Source organism: Streptopelia decaocto (assembly GCF_964273445.1).
Source record: "Streptopelia decaocto genome assembly, chromosome: 9".
Classification (NCBI taxonomy): Eukaryota; Metazoa; Chordata; class Aves; order Columbiformes; family Columbidae; genus Streptopelia; species Streptopelia decaocto.
In genome coordinates, this window is record NC_138664.1 from 20,657,082 (window position 1) to 20,672,134 (window position 15,053).

Genomic DNA, 15,053 nt, shown 5'->3' on the forward strand with positions numbered 1-15,053 from the left:
TGGGAAATTAACTCCATTTATTGCCATTCAAATAAGGGAAGGACAATGAGAACAAAGGACAAACTTCTGCCACTTGCATCCTTCCCAGGGGCTGCAGTTCTTCACAGGCTGCTCCAGCGTGAGCTGCTGTCCATGGGGTGACAGGTCCTACCTGGTGCTGTCTCCATGAGCCTGATGGGATGGGCTTCTTGAAGGTTAATCCCAGTGCTTTATGGCTCTCCATGAGTCCCACCAACCATGGCAGTGGGGTTGGGTACCATCACTGGTTGGGTGACACGGACTTGAGACTCTGCAGGAGCTGCACTAGTACCTCGGTAATGACACAACCTCTGTCTGGGGTGACAGGTGGGAGTAGAGCTGTGCCACGGCCATCACCACCTGCCAGGAGACACCTGAGTGTCACCCACTGGGTACAGGATCTCCCAGGGCACCCAAAGGATCCCGGGTCACCCCAAGGCTGCAGCACTCATGTTCTGGTTGGGACTGAGGAACTGGGTGCACTGGCAGTGGGTCAGCATGTTGATGGTGACCACCTGCCCCCACTTCTCCAGGTCGATGAGCAGGTTGCAGAGCTTGCGGTAGTTCTTGTGGATGAGGTCGATGTGCTCAGGGCAGACCTCCTCGAACACCATCACCACGCTGCCGGCCACCAGCTGTGCAGGGAAAGCCCAGGGTGACCCACCAGGGTGGTGGCATCTCTGTGAGGATGCTGCTTGGGGGTGGTGGCATCTCTGTGACGATGTCTTTTCTGGAGACGGCTGTGTCCCTGTGAGGATGCTGGCTCAGTGGGGACACTGTCATCCCTATGAGGACAGCAGTCCTGCAGGGATAGCTGTGATGCCACAAAGTTGACCTATCCATGAGGACAAGACATTGAACCCTTCCCTGGTCCCCTCCCTGAGATGGGAAAATGCCACCACTGAAGTCTTTTCTAAGGGACATCCATCTCCACCAAAGAGACAGGACCTGCAAGGCCACATCCACCCAATGTTGCTGTTGTGTCACTCATGGGACGATGCTCGGCCAAAGTCACCATCGCCAGAAGGTCCCAGGGGGTTCCTTGTGGGGGTCTTACCGCGGTGCTGGCCCGGTGTTGGTGGCCACTGCCAGCTTGGGGACAGCGAGCGGCCACAGCTCGTCAGCTCGCAGGACACTGTAGCAGCACCAGGCTCCTGTCCAGCACGGGGTTCGTCAGCTCCTCAGCTGTGTCACCGTCGAACGGTGCTTTTGGGCGCCTGACCGGCCCCACCGGCAGCTGCTGCAGCAGTTTCTGCACTGGTGGCAGGGACAGCATGGCTGCAGCCGGGGTGGTGGCCCTGCGGACGGTGGCAGGACTGTGACCCCGCTCCTCCTCCCAGCACCGCTGGCTGAAACCTGAGCCTGAGGATGGGCTTGGTTTGGGTTGCAGCCACCGTTCTGAAGTCCTTCCAGGGAATGAGGTTGTGCCAACCCTGTGGCGCTTGTTGCTGGTGACACTGTAGAGTTCCCAGCAGCTCCTTTCCCCGAAGCCGCCGCTGAGCGACGTCCCAGCCCTGGTGCAGCCACCCCCTCCTGCCCCCCCGCAGCAGCAGCTGCTCTTGGCTCCCCGGGGCCTCTTGCAGGACACGCACTTTTGCACATGTCCTGCAGCTCCTCGCACTCCACAGCCTTTCCAGGGTCTCCCGACCCACCTCCCTCCCTCTATTCCCAAACTTAACATTTCCAGTGGAATTAGCAAATTAATTGCAACTTTAAGAAGTGGAAAAGTCCACGCAGGACTTATCTGAACTTATTTCTGTTTGGTGTTTGGCTTTCAGCCTTTCTCCGCCTCCTGTGTGTCAGGAAGGATGTGAGGTCAGGTTTCGTCCCAGCACTTGCTGATCCACCCATCCCCTGCATTTCCCTGAGCCCTCGGAGGAGCGAGCAGCCCGGCTCTGTCACCAGCACGTTCCCATAGAGAAAAGAATGTTAAAAGGCAGTGTTATGAGTCTTGCCAGCTCTTCCAGCCTTGGTGAGGTAAGTACACTCCAATCTCTGCACCCCATTGCACACATCTGCCTGGACCGTGGTCAGAGCAGGACAGGGAGGGGAAGATGCACAGGGCTTGTCCCGGGACGGCTCCAGCTCGGAGCCGTTGGGAAGGACGGGTGACTCTTGCCCGAGCCCTTGTGCCTGGCAGGATCCATCCCGGGCAGGGTGTGATGGCAGCTGGGACCCTGACCTGGCGCACGGGCAGGACGGCACGAGCACGGCGCTGACACCCCTTTTCTGTTCCTCTCAGGGCTTGGAGAGACCTCCGCTTCCAGATTGGGGGTCTGGGGGTTGTTATGGCGTGATGGGGTTGGTTTTGCTACCATCTTACCTTCCCTCCCTGGTGTGGTTGGCAGAGGGAATATGTGTCTCTTGAGTTTCTGTTCAACAAGTGTGTCGCTGGTCATGGGGAGATCTTCGAGGAGGTTTTCAGTGGCAATTTGCAGCCTGGGGACATCTTGCTATTCCCCTTGGACAGAAGCAATAGCGTCATCGCACAGGCCCTCTTCAGACATGCAGCCGTCTACTGTGGGGATGGAGAGGTCATACACTTCCAGGGTAAGCATGTAACCCCCTGCTTCTGATCCGGTTGTAATGGTGGCCAAAGTGTGGCCAGCGGCTGCGGTGGCCAGGCCAGAGTGATGGGCGGCTCTTGCTTTCCCAGGCACAGAATCTCAGCAAAGCCCTGGTGTGATCACCAAAGAAGGATTGGTGAAAATGAAAAAGGAGAGGGGGCAATACCAGGTTTACCGGAAAAAAGGTGGCGTTGTCCTTAGTGATTTCCGTCATAGAGTCAGGAAAGTGATGAACAGCGAAGCCAAGTATGACCCTTACACAAACAACTGCATCCACTTCGCCCTCTACCTCTTGGGCTTGCAGGAGTTCTACTCCAACCTGGTGAGCACGGAGCTGGTGTCACGGCCGCGGTGGGACGGCTCCTGCACCCACCCCCAGCCCTGCGTTTGCATCCTGACCCGATTCCCCCTGGGGTGCCCATGGGTGGTGGGGACAGCGGTGGGGACAGCGGAGCCCCCTGCACATGGACAGCTTTCTCTTGCAGGTGCAAATGAAAGATTAAGGTGTCAGGTGCTGCAGTGGTGCTGTGAGTATTGCCATGTACAGCCCTCAGGCAGGGTTTGGGGGCCTTGGTAAGGTTTAGGGTCCACGGAAGGAATGTGGGGTCCCTTGAATGGCTCGGTCAGCAGGAAGGCTGGGGTGTCCAAAGAAGAATAGGATCCCCTGGGATGACCTAGGTGTCCTCAGGAGAGCTGTAGTATTTCCAGGAGGGTTTTGAAGTCTCTGGGAAGACTGTGGGGTCCCCATGAGGGTTTTGGGTTTCCCAGATGGGCTGTGGGGTCCCTCAGAGGGTTTTGGGGTCCCCAACAGGGCTATGGAGTCTCTCAGAGGGTTTTGGGTGCCAGCAGGTCCGTGGGGTCCCCAGCAGGGCTGGGCTCCAGCTGCCAGCACTGCCAGGGGACCCATCCGCACGGGCTGGGAAGGGCAGGGCAGGGACTCAGGGGACCGTCCCCCCTTTCCAGGCCATCTGAAGAACCCCCAGCCTGGTGGGGCAGGGGAGCAGCCACACAATGTGAGGGGTGGCAGCCCCATGTACCCCGACGACTATCTCCCCAACCCACAGAGGATCCTCAGCATCGCCCCGCGCACCCCAACAACTCGCCCAGGGAAGGAGCTTTTCTTTGGGAGGGTGGGGGACGTTGCTTTCTGCTTCCTGGAGCTTAATTGCCATGTGCTAATCAGATGTTTTATTAAATTTTGCTACCTGAAACGTGCCTGATTTTGCACTCCTGCCTCAGTCCTGCCTGATGGGCTGAGAGAGCTGCCCGGCAGCCACCAGCCTCTGGGGCTTCTTGGCTGCCCCGGCTAAATAAAACTGAAACACTGGCCAATATCAGTATCACCAGTGAAGAACAGTAATAATAGCAACAAAAATAATCTCTATTATATAATAGGATAAATAGTACAGTATCATACATAACACATCCTGTATCTGTCATACATCACACATGATAACGTAACTCTGGCGGGTTGGCCTTGTGTAGCTGCCAGGTCCCCATGCAGCCGCCCTGTTACTTTCCCTCCACAACTGGATGGACAGAGGGAAAAAAATACAAGAAAAGGCTCGTGAGTCCAGCTTAGGATCAAGAGATCACCCAGCAAGGGCCGTCATGGACAAGCAGCTGCACAGGGAAAGCCCAGGGGGACCCACCAGGGTGGTGGCAGCTCTGTGAGGATGCTGGTTGGGGATGGTGGCATCTCCCTGAGGATGCCAGACCTGCAGGAATGGCTGCAACACCTCTAAGATGTGCTATCATTGGTGACAGGACACGGAGCCCTTCCCTGCTCCCCTCCTGGAAATGGGCAAATGCCACAGCTGTCCCATTTTCTAAGGGACACTCATGCCCCCTAAAGTGACAGGAGCTGCGAGGCAGCGTCCACCCATAGCTCCTGATGTGGCACCCATAGGACAATGCTCGGCCAGAGCCACCATCGCCAGAAGGTCCCAGGGGGCTCCCTGGGGTGGCCCTGCAGACGGTGGCAGGGCTGTGGCCCCGATTCTCCTTACACCACCGCCAGCTGAAACCGGAGCCTGAAGATGGGGTTGAGGTTGTGGCTGGGGCTGGGTTGCAGCACCATTCGATGCCCTTCCCAGGACACGTGCCAACCCTGTGGCATTTGTGCTGTTTTCACTTTCACTTTCTGGTTCCCAGCAGCTCCTTTCCCCGAAGCCGCCGCTGAGCGACGTCCCAGCCCTGGTGCAGCCACCCCCTCCTGCCCCCCCGCAGCAGCAGCTGCTCTTGGCTCCCCGGGGCCTCTTGCAGGACACGCACTTTTGCACATGTCCTGCAGCTCCTCGCACTCCAGAGTGCTACATGAACTCCCAACTTAACATGGCCGATAGAACAACAAATTATTTGGAACTTTAACAACTGCAAACACCCGCCCAGAGCTTTTCTTCGCTTTGTTCGGTCTGTGGTTTGGCTTTCAGCCTTTCTCCGCCTGTTGTGTATGTGGAAGGATGTGAGGTCAGGTTTCGCCCCAGTGCCTGCTGAACCACCCATCCCCTGCATCCTGACCTGATTCCCCTGGGGCTGCCCCGTGGGCAGTGGGGACAGTGGTGGGGACAGCAGAGCTCCCCTCTTCAGGGAGCCTGCATAGTCGTGAAATGATTGTGTAACCAATACGTTACCTAACCAATATACCAATGTCTAACCGATATACAAATGTCCAACCATTCAAATGTTTAGGACTGTCCTGAGGGTGTGAATGTAGTGATAAGAATTTGTTTATGACAACCATCAATTTTTGTTCTGCCCTGCTGGCGGTATTCCAGCATCCAGCCTTGCACAACTCTGTAACAAACAGCATCTCTCTGTGTGTAATCAGCTCACTGCACACCAGGAAGGGACCTGCGTTTTTGGATAACATGGGGCTGGGGCTTGGCCACCCCACTGGGGACCACCTCGAAGTGCTGGCCCAGCAGCCACTCTCAGAAGATGAACGTTGTGACACTGGGGGACATGGCCACCTCCCGGGAACCCTCGTGCTCACCAGATCATAGAATCATCGAATGTCCAGAGTTGGAAGGGACCCCCAAGGATCATGGAGTCCAACTCCTGTCCCTGCACAGGACACCCCACAGCTCACCCTGTGTGTCTGAGGACGGTGTCCAGTCTCTTCTTGAACACTGTCAGGTTGGGGCCGTGACACCTCCCTGGGAGCCTGTTCAGTGTCCAGCCCCTCTGGGTGAAGAACCTTTTCCTCATGTCCCACTGACCCTCCCTGGCACATCTTCTGCCGTTCCCTGGGCTCTGTCACTGTCACAGAGCAGAGCTCACCCTGCCCCTCCTGCTCCTGCTGAACCTGCAGCCCATGAGCTCTGCCCTCAGTCTGCTCTGCTCCAGCTGAACAAACCCAGGGACTTCAGCCGCTTCCCCTCCAAATCCTTTACCAACGTCATAGGCTCTTCTGGACACTCTCCAGTTGCTTTATCTCATTTTAATCCTGTGGTGCCCAGACCTGCACACGGTGAATGCTCCAGGTGGGGCCACAGTCGAGCCTGTTTTGCCCATGGAGCACTTGCTGGGTGATGTCCCTGTGCTGGGCTGGACCCACGAGCCTTTCGTTGAATTGTTGTCCCTCTATCCAGTTGTGGAGGGAGAGTGACAGAGCGGCTGCGTGGGGTCCTGGCAGCCACACAAGGCCAACCTGCTGCAATTATATTATCATGTCTCATATCTGGTTATGTATTGTATATTATTTATTTTATTATAGGTATGATTATTGTTGTTGTTATTATTATTGTTCTTCACTGGTAATTACTAGTATTGGCCGGTGTGTCAGTTATTATTAACCTGGGCAGCTAAGAAGCCCCAGAGGCTGGTGGCAGCCGGGCAGCTCTCTCAGCCCACCAGGCAGGACTGAGACTGTAGGTAAAATCAGGCACGTTATAGGTAGCAAAGTTTAATAAAACATCTGATGAGTCCATGGCAATTAAGCTCCAGGAAGCAGAAAGCAGCATCCCCCACCCTCCAAAAGAAAAGCTCCTTCCCTGGGAAGCTGTTGGGATGCGCGGGGCGATGCTGAGGCTCCTCTGTGGGTCGGGGGGATCGTCCTCGGGGGACACGGGGCTGCCACCCCTCACGCCGTGTGGCTGCTCCGCTGCTCCTCTGGAGGGTCTGGGCTACAAGTGTCCTGGAAAGGTGGGACAGTCCCCTGAGCCCCTGCCCTTCCCAGCCCATGCAGATGGGTCCCCTGGAAGCGCTGGCATCTGGAGCCCAGCCCTGCTGGGGACCCCACAGCCCTGCTGGGACCCCAAAGCCCTGTGAGGGACCCCATAGACATGCTGGGAAGCCCACATCCCTCCAAAGGCCCCAACCCATTTTTGGGACCCCAGCCCTCCCAGTGACCCCCCAGCCCTCCTGGGGTGCCCAGCCCCCTGGGAACCCCATCACATCTGGGCACCCCTCACTCCTGGGGACCCACAGCCCTCCTGGGAATCCTGGTCTTGCCTGGGTCTCAGACCTCCCTGTGACACTAACAGCCCTCCTGGAGACCCCAGTTGTGTGCGGGCACCCCAGCCCTCCTGAGGACCCCAAAACCTCCTTGGAGATCCTGAATCCCTCCCCACAGGCCCCAACTCTACAGAAGATACCTGTGTGCTCTGGGGACCACAAAGCCCTTCTGGGGACCCAAAAGCCCTCCTGGGGATCCTGACGATCACTCCTCTTTGGGACCCTGGTGACTTGGGCCCCATGAGGAAGCCAAATCCCTCCTGGACACCCCAAAGCTCTACCAGCCCACAGCCTTTCCTCGGAGAACTGACATGGGGATACTCACCTCCCCAGTGGAGCAGCTGTCACCTTCATCTTGGATTTGCACCTGCAAGAGAAAGCTGTCCATGTGCAGGGGGCTCCGCTGTCCCCACCGCTGTCCCCACCGCCCATGGGCACCCCAGGGGGAATCAGGTCAGGATGCAAACGCAGGGCTGGGGGTGGGTGCAGGAGCCATCCCACCGCGGCCGTGACACCAGCTCCGTGCTCACCAGTTGTGAGGAGAACTTCTCCAGGCCCAGGAGGGAGAGGGCGAAGTGGATGCAGTTGTTTGTGCGGAGAGAATACTCAGCTTCGCTGTCCATCGCTATCCTGACTTTACTTCGCAAGTCATTGAGATCGACCCCACCTTTTTTCCGGTAAATGTGGCATTCCCCCCTCTCCCTTTTCAGGGCCTCAAAGCCTTGTTTGCTGATCAGACCATTGTGCTCCCTGCCTGTGCCTGGAAAAGCAAGAGCCGCCCATCACCCTCACCCGGCCACCGCAGCCACGTTGGCCAACACCACGGGCCGAACGGGAGCAGGGGCTGGGGTGCTTACTCTGGAAGTGAATGACCTCTCCATCCCCGCAGTAGACGGCTGCATGTTTGAAGAGGGCCCTGCTGATGAAGTTAGCATTGCTCTCAGGGAAGAGCAAGATGTCCCCAGGCTGCAGATCTCTCTCTGACACCTCCTTAAAGATGTCCTCCTGCCCAGGGAGGCTCTTTGACCACAGAAACTTGACTGATGTATACTCCCTCTGCCAACAGCACCAGGGAGGGGAGGTGAGGAGGTGGCAGAACAAGCCCCATCACACCTCAACACCCCCCAGACCCCCACTCTGCCAGCAGAGGTTGGGCCAAGCTGTGAGAGGAACAGAAAAGGGGTGTCAGCGCCGTGCTCGTGCCGTCCTGCCCGTGCGCCAGGGCAGGGTCCCAGCTGCCATCACACCCTGCCCGGGATGGATCCTGCCAGGCACAAGGGCTCGGGCAAGAGTCACCCGTCCTTCCCAACAGCTCCGAGCTGGAGCCGTCCCGGGACAAGCCCTGTGTATCTTCCCCTCCCTGTCCTGCTCTGACCACCGTCCAGGCACCTGCGTGCAATGGGTGGGGGAGCAGGGAGCGCGCTTACCGCGATACTATCTGGAACTCTGGAACCAGCAAACTTGCGAGCGAAAAAATTCATCGTTGTTTTCTCTGGGACGGTGCTGGTGACAGAGCCGGGCTGCTCGCTCCGCCAGGGGCTGAGGGAAATGCAGGGGATGGGTGGATCAGCAGCAGGGACGAAACCTGACCTCACATCCTTCCTGACACACAGGAGGCGGAGAAAGGCTGAAAGCCAAACCCCAAAGAAAACAAAGTGCAGAGAAGCCATGGGAGGCATTTCCACTTCTTAAAGCTGCAGTTAATTTGCTAATTCCACTGGAAATGTTAAGTTTGGGAACAGAGGGTGGGAGGTGGCTCGGGAGACCCTGGAAAGGCTGTGGAGTGCGAGGAGCTGCAGGACATGTGCAAAAGTGCGTGTCCTGCAAGAGGCCCCGGGGAGCCAAGAGCAGCTGCTGCTGCGGGGGGGCAGGAGGGGGTGGCTGCACCAGGGCTGGGACGTCGCTCAGCGGCGGCTTCGGGGAAAGGAGCTGCTGGGAACCGGAAAGTGAAAGTGAAAACAACAAAAGTTCCACAGGGTTGGCACAGCCTCCCCATGCAAACCATCCATTGCCACGCAAGAGCGATGCCAGAGCTGCCATCACGACGCTGATCCTCAGGTTAAGGATCTTCCATCCCCGTGTGTCCCGCACCCACATTGTCACCTTCGCAGCACCTTGGCCAGATCCAACATCTGCAGGAGGTGGCTCTTGTTGTGCTTCTCCATGATCCCCGATGGGACGTCCCCGAGCTGCCTGTGGGGCAGAGGGGACACTGCGCCCCGTGTCTCTTGCACAGGGACGTCCTCATGCTGTGACCACCTGCTGGGGCTCACCTTCCAAGTGGATAATCTTCCTGTCACCGCATGGGGACCCATCCGTGTCTCAGGGTCACTGGTGCTCTGGGACAGCAGCAGCATCACTGACCCTCTGCTCATCCCCTGTTCCTTCAGGCTTGGGCACAGCTTGGGTCTCCATGGGTGGGGAAACCCTTGGAGAAGGGGTCATCTCCTCCAGGTGCTGAGCGCCAAACCCCCTCCATCAGCACTGAGTCCATGCAGCCCCCAAAAACCCCCATCCCCCTGACCCCCCACATTCAGAACTGGGCCGGTCCCATCCACAGAGTCCATGGGTGATGGGTGTCACAAAATACATGGGACCTCCTGGGTGTGGGTGCTCTCCCGCAAGTTGCCCCATTACCTAGTGAGGAGGTTCATCTGCAAAGAGAAATCCTGACGCCAAGAGAGCTGGGGACACGGAGTTGTGCCCAGTTCCATCCTGAGAACCTCTCTGTCCCCAACATCTGTGATGTCACATCGCCCTGCCAAAAACCCACCTTGGTGACTGTGCCAGCCCTGCTGCTTGTGCTGTGCAGTGTCCCCCAGCCTGGCAGTGTCCCCAACCCCTCACCCCCAGCAGTGTCCCCATCACCTGCGTGCTGCCCTTCCCCACAGCCTGTCCCCTTGTGGCCACACCAGATCTGTCACTGTCCCCGTGAGCCATTCATGGATATGGGACAAGAGAAATGCCCACCAGGTGACACCCCATCACCTGGGGGACACACCCACAGGTGTCCCATGGTGCCACCCCGCCACCCAGCCCAGTGTCCCATCATGACATGGGGTCCGGGCCAGGACTGAGCCACTCAAAGTGCCCGGGGAAGGAGCTCCTGCAATGTCCTCAAGCCCCAGCTGCACGACAGGTGTCACCTGGGATGTGACAACTCGGAGTGGCCTCGTCCCCTGGGAAGGGCATTGGAATTGTGGTTGCAGCCCAACGCCAACCCCATCCTCAGGCTCAGGTTTCAGCCGGTGGTGCCATGAGGAGGATCAGGGCCACAGCGCTGTTATCATCTGCAGGGCCACCCCATGGAGCCCCCTGGGACCTTCTGGCAATGGTGGCTGTGGTCAAGCATCGTTCCATGGGTGACACAACAGCAACATTAGGTGGACATGGTGCCGCATGTTCTGTAGGGATGGATATCCCTTAGATAATGGGGCAGTGGTGGCATTTTCCCATCTCAGGAAGGGGACAAAGAAAGGGTTCTGTGTCTTGTCCCCAGACACAGGGCAAACTCGTGGCATTGCAGCCATCCCCGCAGGCCTGATGTCCTCATGGAGATGCCAATGTCCCCACTGACCCAGCATCCTCACAGGGACACAGCCGTCCCCAGAATCGGCATCTTCAGGAGGATACCACCATTCCCACCAAGCCGGCATCCTCACAGACATGCCACCATTCCCACCAAACAGTCACCAAATGTTATATTTTCTATTGCATTATTTATTTTATTATATAGCTGCTGATTGTTGCTGTTATTACTGTTCTTCACTGGTGATACTGATACTGGCCGGTGTTTCACTCATTATTATCCTGGGCAGCCAAGACCCCAGAGGCTGGTGGCAGCCGGGCAGCTCTCTCAGCCCATCAGGCAGGACTGAGGCTGTAGGTAAAATCAGGCACATTTCAGGTAGCAAAGTTTAATAAAACATCTGATGAGCGCATGGCAATTAAGCTCCAGGAAGCAGAAAGCAACGTCCCCCACCCTCCCAAACAAGAGCTCCTTCCCTGGGTGAGGTGTTGAGGTGCACGGGGCGATGCTGAGGCTCCTCTGTGGGTCAGGGGGATCATCCTCGGGGGACACGGGGCTGCCACCCCTCACGCCGTGTGGCTGCTCCCCTGCCCCACCGGGCTGGGGGGGCTTCCGATGGCCTGGAAAGGGGGGATGGTCCCGTGATCCCTTGCCCTGCCCTTCCCAGCCCGTGCGGATGGGACACCAAAACCCTTATGGGAACCGCAAAACCCTCTGAGGGATCACACAGTCCCTGAGGAGCCCCAAAGCCCTCCCAGGGCCACACTGTCATCCCACGGGATCCCATCCTTCAGTGAGGATCCAATTCTCCTGGTGACTCAGCCTCCCTTGGACCCCACATTCCCAGGGACCCCAACCCCTGCAGGGGGGCTGACATGAGGATACTCACAGCCCCACCGCTGCGGCTGCTGTCACCTTCATCTTGGATTTGCACCTGCAAGAGAAAGCTGTCCATGTGCAGGGGGCTCCGCTGGCCCCACCGCTGGCCCCACCGCCCATGGGCACCCCAGGGGGAATCAGGTCAGGATGCAAACGCAGGGCTGGGGGTGGGTGCAGGAGCCGTCCCAACGCGGCCGTGACACCAGCTCCGTGCTCACCAGTTCTGAGGAGAACTTCTCCAGGCCCAGGAGGGAGAGGGCGAAGTAGATGCAGTTGTTCTTCATGACGTCATGCTCGGCATCATTGTTCATCGCCTCTCTGACTTTTTCACGGAAGTCATTGAGAGCAACCCCGTCTGTTTTATGGTATATCTTGAACTTCCCCCATTTCTTTTTCATGGTCCCAAGGCCTTCTTTGGTGACCAGAGCTGGGGCTATCACACCGCTGCTGGTCAGACCGGAGCTGCTCTGGATCCCTGGAAAAGCAAGAGCTGCACATCACCCTGGCCCGGCCACCACGGCCACTGGTCACACTTTGGCCACCACCACAACTCAAACAGGATCAGGGGATCAGGTGCTTACGTCGGAACTGTATCGCCTCTCCATCCCCGCAGTAGACGGCCGCATGTCTGAAGATGCTGCTGAGCTCTTGAGAGCTGCTCTCCAAGAGGAAGAGCACGATGTCCCCAGGCTGCAAATTGCTCTCCGGCACCTCCTCAAAGATGTTCCCATGCTCAGGGATTCTCTTGAACAGGCGAAACTTGAATATCTGCCCATGACAAAAGGGAGGGAAGGTGAGGAGGAGGCAGAACCAGCCCCATCGCCCCCAACCCTCCTCGACACACCCACACTTCTGAGAGAGGTCTCTCCAAGCTCTGAGAGGAACAGAAAAGGGGTGTCAGCGCCGTGCTCGTGCCGTCCTGCCCGTGCGCCAGGGCAGGGTCCCAGCTGCCATCACACCCTGCCCGGGATGGATCCTGCCAGGCACAAGGGCTTGGGCAAGAGTCACCCGTCCTTCCCAACGGCTCCGAGCTGGAGCCGTCCCGGGACAAGCCCTGTGCATCTTCCCCTCCCTGTCCTGCTCTGACCACCGTCCAGGCAGATGTGTGCAATGGGGTGCGGAGATGGGAACAGGCTTACCATCCTTATTTTTGCTGACCCTGCAGGCCTCTCAGAGACCCAGCCCTTCTTCAGGTCCCCACAGCCCTACCATGGACCCCACAGCCATCCGAGGGACCCCTCCCACCCTCCTCAGGACCCCACAGTCCCCCTGGGGTGCCCAGCCCCTGGTAACCCCATCCCACCTGGGCACCACTCACTCCTGGGGGCCCAATATCCCTCCTGGGGATCCTGGTCCTGCCAGCATCTCAGACCTCCCTGGGGCACCCACAGCCCTCCTGGAGACCCCAGTTGTGTGTGGGCACCCCAGCCCTCCTGGGGACCCCAAAACCTCCTTGGGGATCCTGAATCTCTCTCACAGGTCCCAACTCTCCTGGAAATATCTGTCTGCTCTGGGGACCCCAAAACCATTCTGGGGACCTCAAAACCCTTCTAGGCCCATGTGGTCCTTCCAGGAGAACCCATCCCTCTTGGGGGACCACAATCCTCCTCGATACTCAGCCCTCCTTTAGTCCCCACAGCCCTGCCATGGAACCCAAACCCCACTGGGCGGGCTGACATGGGGATACTCACAGTCTCACTGCGGCTGCTGCCACCTTCATCTTGGATTTGCACCTGCAAGAGAAAGCTGTCCATGTGCAGGGGGCTCCGCTGGCCCCACCGCTGGCCCCACCGCCCATTGGCACCCCAGGGGGAATCGGGTCAGGATGCAAACGCAGGGCTGGGGGTGGGTGCAGGAGCCGTCCCACGGCGGCCGTGACACCAGCTCCGTGCTCACCAGTTCAGAGTAGAACTCCTGCAAGCCCAGAAGGGAGAGGGCGAAGTGGATGCAGTTGTTTGTGTAGAGGGAATACTCGGCTTGGCTGTTCATCGCTTTCTGGATTTCACTATGGAGGTCATTGAGATTGACCCCACCTTTTTTCCGGTAAATCTTGCATTTCCCTCTCTCCCTTTTCAGGTTTTCGTAGCCATCTTTGCTGATCAGACCGTGAATCTTCTGATTCGTGATCACATCCCATGCGCTAGGATTGCCCACACCTGTAAAATCAAGAGCCGTCCATCACTCTGGCCCGGCCACCGCAGCCGCTGGCCACACGTTGGCCACAACCACAACCAAACGGGACCAGGGGGTCTGGCACTTACCCAGGAAGTGTATGACCTCTCCAGCCCCGCAGTAGACAGCTGCATGTTTGAAGACATTTTTGTGCATACCAGAGCTCATCTCCAAGGGGAAGAGCAGGATGTCCCCAGGCTGCAAATGTTCCTCCGACACCTCCTCGAAAATCTCCCCACGCCCGGGGATTCTCTTGAACAGCAGAAACTTTATTGTCTGTCAACCGCAGCAGGGAGAGAAAGTGTGGAGGAGGCAGAACCAGCCCCATTGCCACCCAACACCCCCCAGATCCCCAAAATGCCGGTGCAGGTCTCACCAAGCTCCTACTTACAGTGTTGCGCAACACCTGCAAGGAGAGAGGAACAGAAAAGGGGTGTCAGCGCCGTGCTCGTGCCGTCCTGTCCGTGCGCCAGGGCAGGGTCCCAGCTGCCATCACACCCTGCCCGGGATGGATCCTGCCAGGCACAAGGGCTCGGGCAAGAGTCACCCGTCCTTCCCAACGGCTCCGAGCTGGAGCCGTCCCGGGACAAGCCCTGTGCATCTTCCCCTCCCTGTCCTGCTCTGACCACGGTCCAGGCAGCTGCGTGCAATGGGCGGGGGAGATGGGAGTGCACTTACCAGGCCAGCACCTGCAGCAGCTGAAACTAAGAGAGATCCAACTAAAGGGGCAGGGTGTGGCATTGTTTTCTTTGGGACAGATTCAGTGACAGACCTGAGCTGCTCACTCCTCCGAGGGCTGAGGGAAATGCAGGGGGTGGGGAAAATCCTGACCTCACATCCTTCCTGATGCACTAGAGGCAGAAAAAGGTCAACAGCCAAACCCCAAACAGAGCAAAGTACAGAAAAGCTCTGGGCGGCTGCTTCCACTTGTTCTAGTTCAAATTAATTTGCTGATTCCATTCAAAATGGTAAGTTGGGAGATTGCGGAGAGCTCTGGAGTGCGAGGAGCTGCAGGACATGTGCAAAAGTGCGTGTCCTGCAAGAGGCCCCGGGGAGCCAAGAGCAGCTGCTGCTGCGGGGGGGCAGGAGGGGGTGGCTGCACCAGGGCTGGGACGTCGCTCAGCGGCGGCTTCGGGGAAAAGAGTTTCTGGGAAACAGAGGTGAAAGTGAAAACAACAAAAGTTCTGCAGGGTTGGCACAGCCTCCCCATGCAAACCATCCATTGCCACGCAAGAGCGATGCCAGAGCTGCCATCACGACGCCGATCCTCAGGTTAAGGATCTTCCATCCCCGTGTGTCCTGCACCCACATTGTCACCTTCGCAGCACCTTGGCCGGATCCAACATCTGCAGGAGGTGGCTCTTGCTGTGCTTCTCCATGATCCCCGATGGGACGTCCCCGAGCTGCATGTGGGGCAGAGGGGACACTGT

The 15,053-nt window shown here is 58.0% G+C and overlaps 2 protein-coding genes across 11 annotated transcripts in view; one reads left to right on the forward strand and one right to left on the reverse strand.

The window, feature by feature from the left end:
- LOC309443877 (uncharacterized protein) overlaps window positions 1–15,053 on the reverse strand; it is a 64,471-nt gene that overhangs the window by 16,184 nt on the left and 33,234 nt on the right. Inside the window, exons 1-5 of one of the 10 annotated variants that reach the window (XR_014184875.1) lie at window positions 8,471–9,281; window positions 7,901–8,203; window positions 7,574–7,803; window positions 7,369–7,410; window positions 6,473–6,723 (exon numbers count right to left, since the gene is read on the reverse strand). Coding sequence is in view for 8 of the 10 variants with exons in the window: in XM_082061183.1 (XP_081917309.1) it covers window positions 6,713–6,832; window positions 7,369–7,410; window positions 11,670–11,926; window positions 12,033–12,219; window positions 13,143–13,184 (648 nt within the window). In the remaining 2 variants the exon portion in view is untranslated. Of the gene's footprint in view, window positions 1–6,472; window positions 6,833–7,368; window positions 7,411–7,573; window positions 7,804–7,900; window positions 8,204–8,470; window positions 9,282–10,592; window positions 10,924–10,944; window positions 11,193–11,461; window positions 11,507–11,669; window positions 11,927–12,032; window positions 12,220–13,142; window positions 13,185–15,053 lie in introns of those variants that run through there. The other 9 variants (XM_082061187.1, XM_082061183.1, XM_082061186.1 and 6 more) reach the window with 9 other exon arrangements.
- Window positions 1,846–3,805, forward strand: LOC309443882 (uncharacterized protein). Its single transcript, XM_082061202.1, has 5 exons — window positions 1,846–1,995; window positions 2,367–2,568; window positions 2,675–2,907; window positions 3,071–3,112; window positions 3,549–3,805. Exons 1-4 carry the CDS (start codon window positions 1,945–1,947, stop codon window positions 3,086–3,088), a joined length of 504 nt encoding a protein of 167 aa, XP_081917328.1. The 5' UTR covers window positions 1,846–1,944; the 3' UTR covers window positions 3,089–3,112; window positions 3,549–3,805.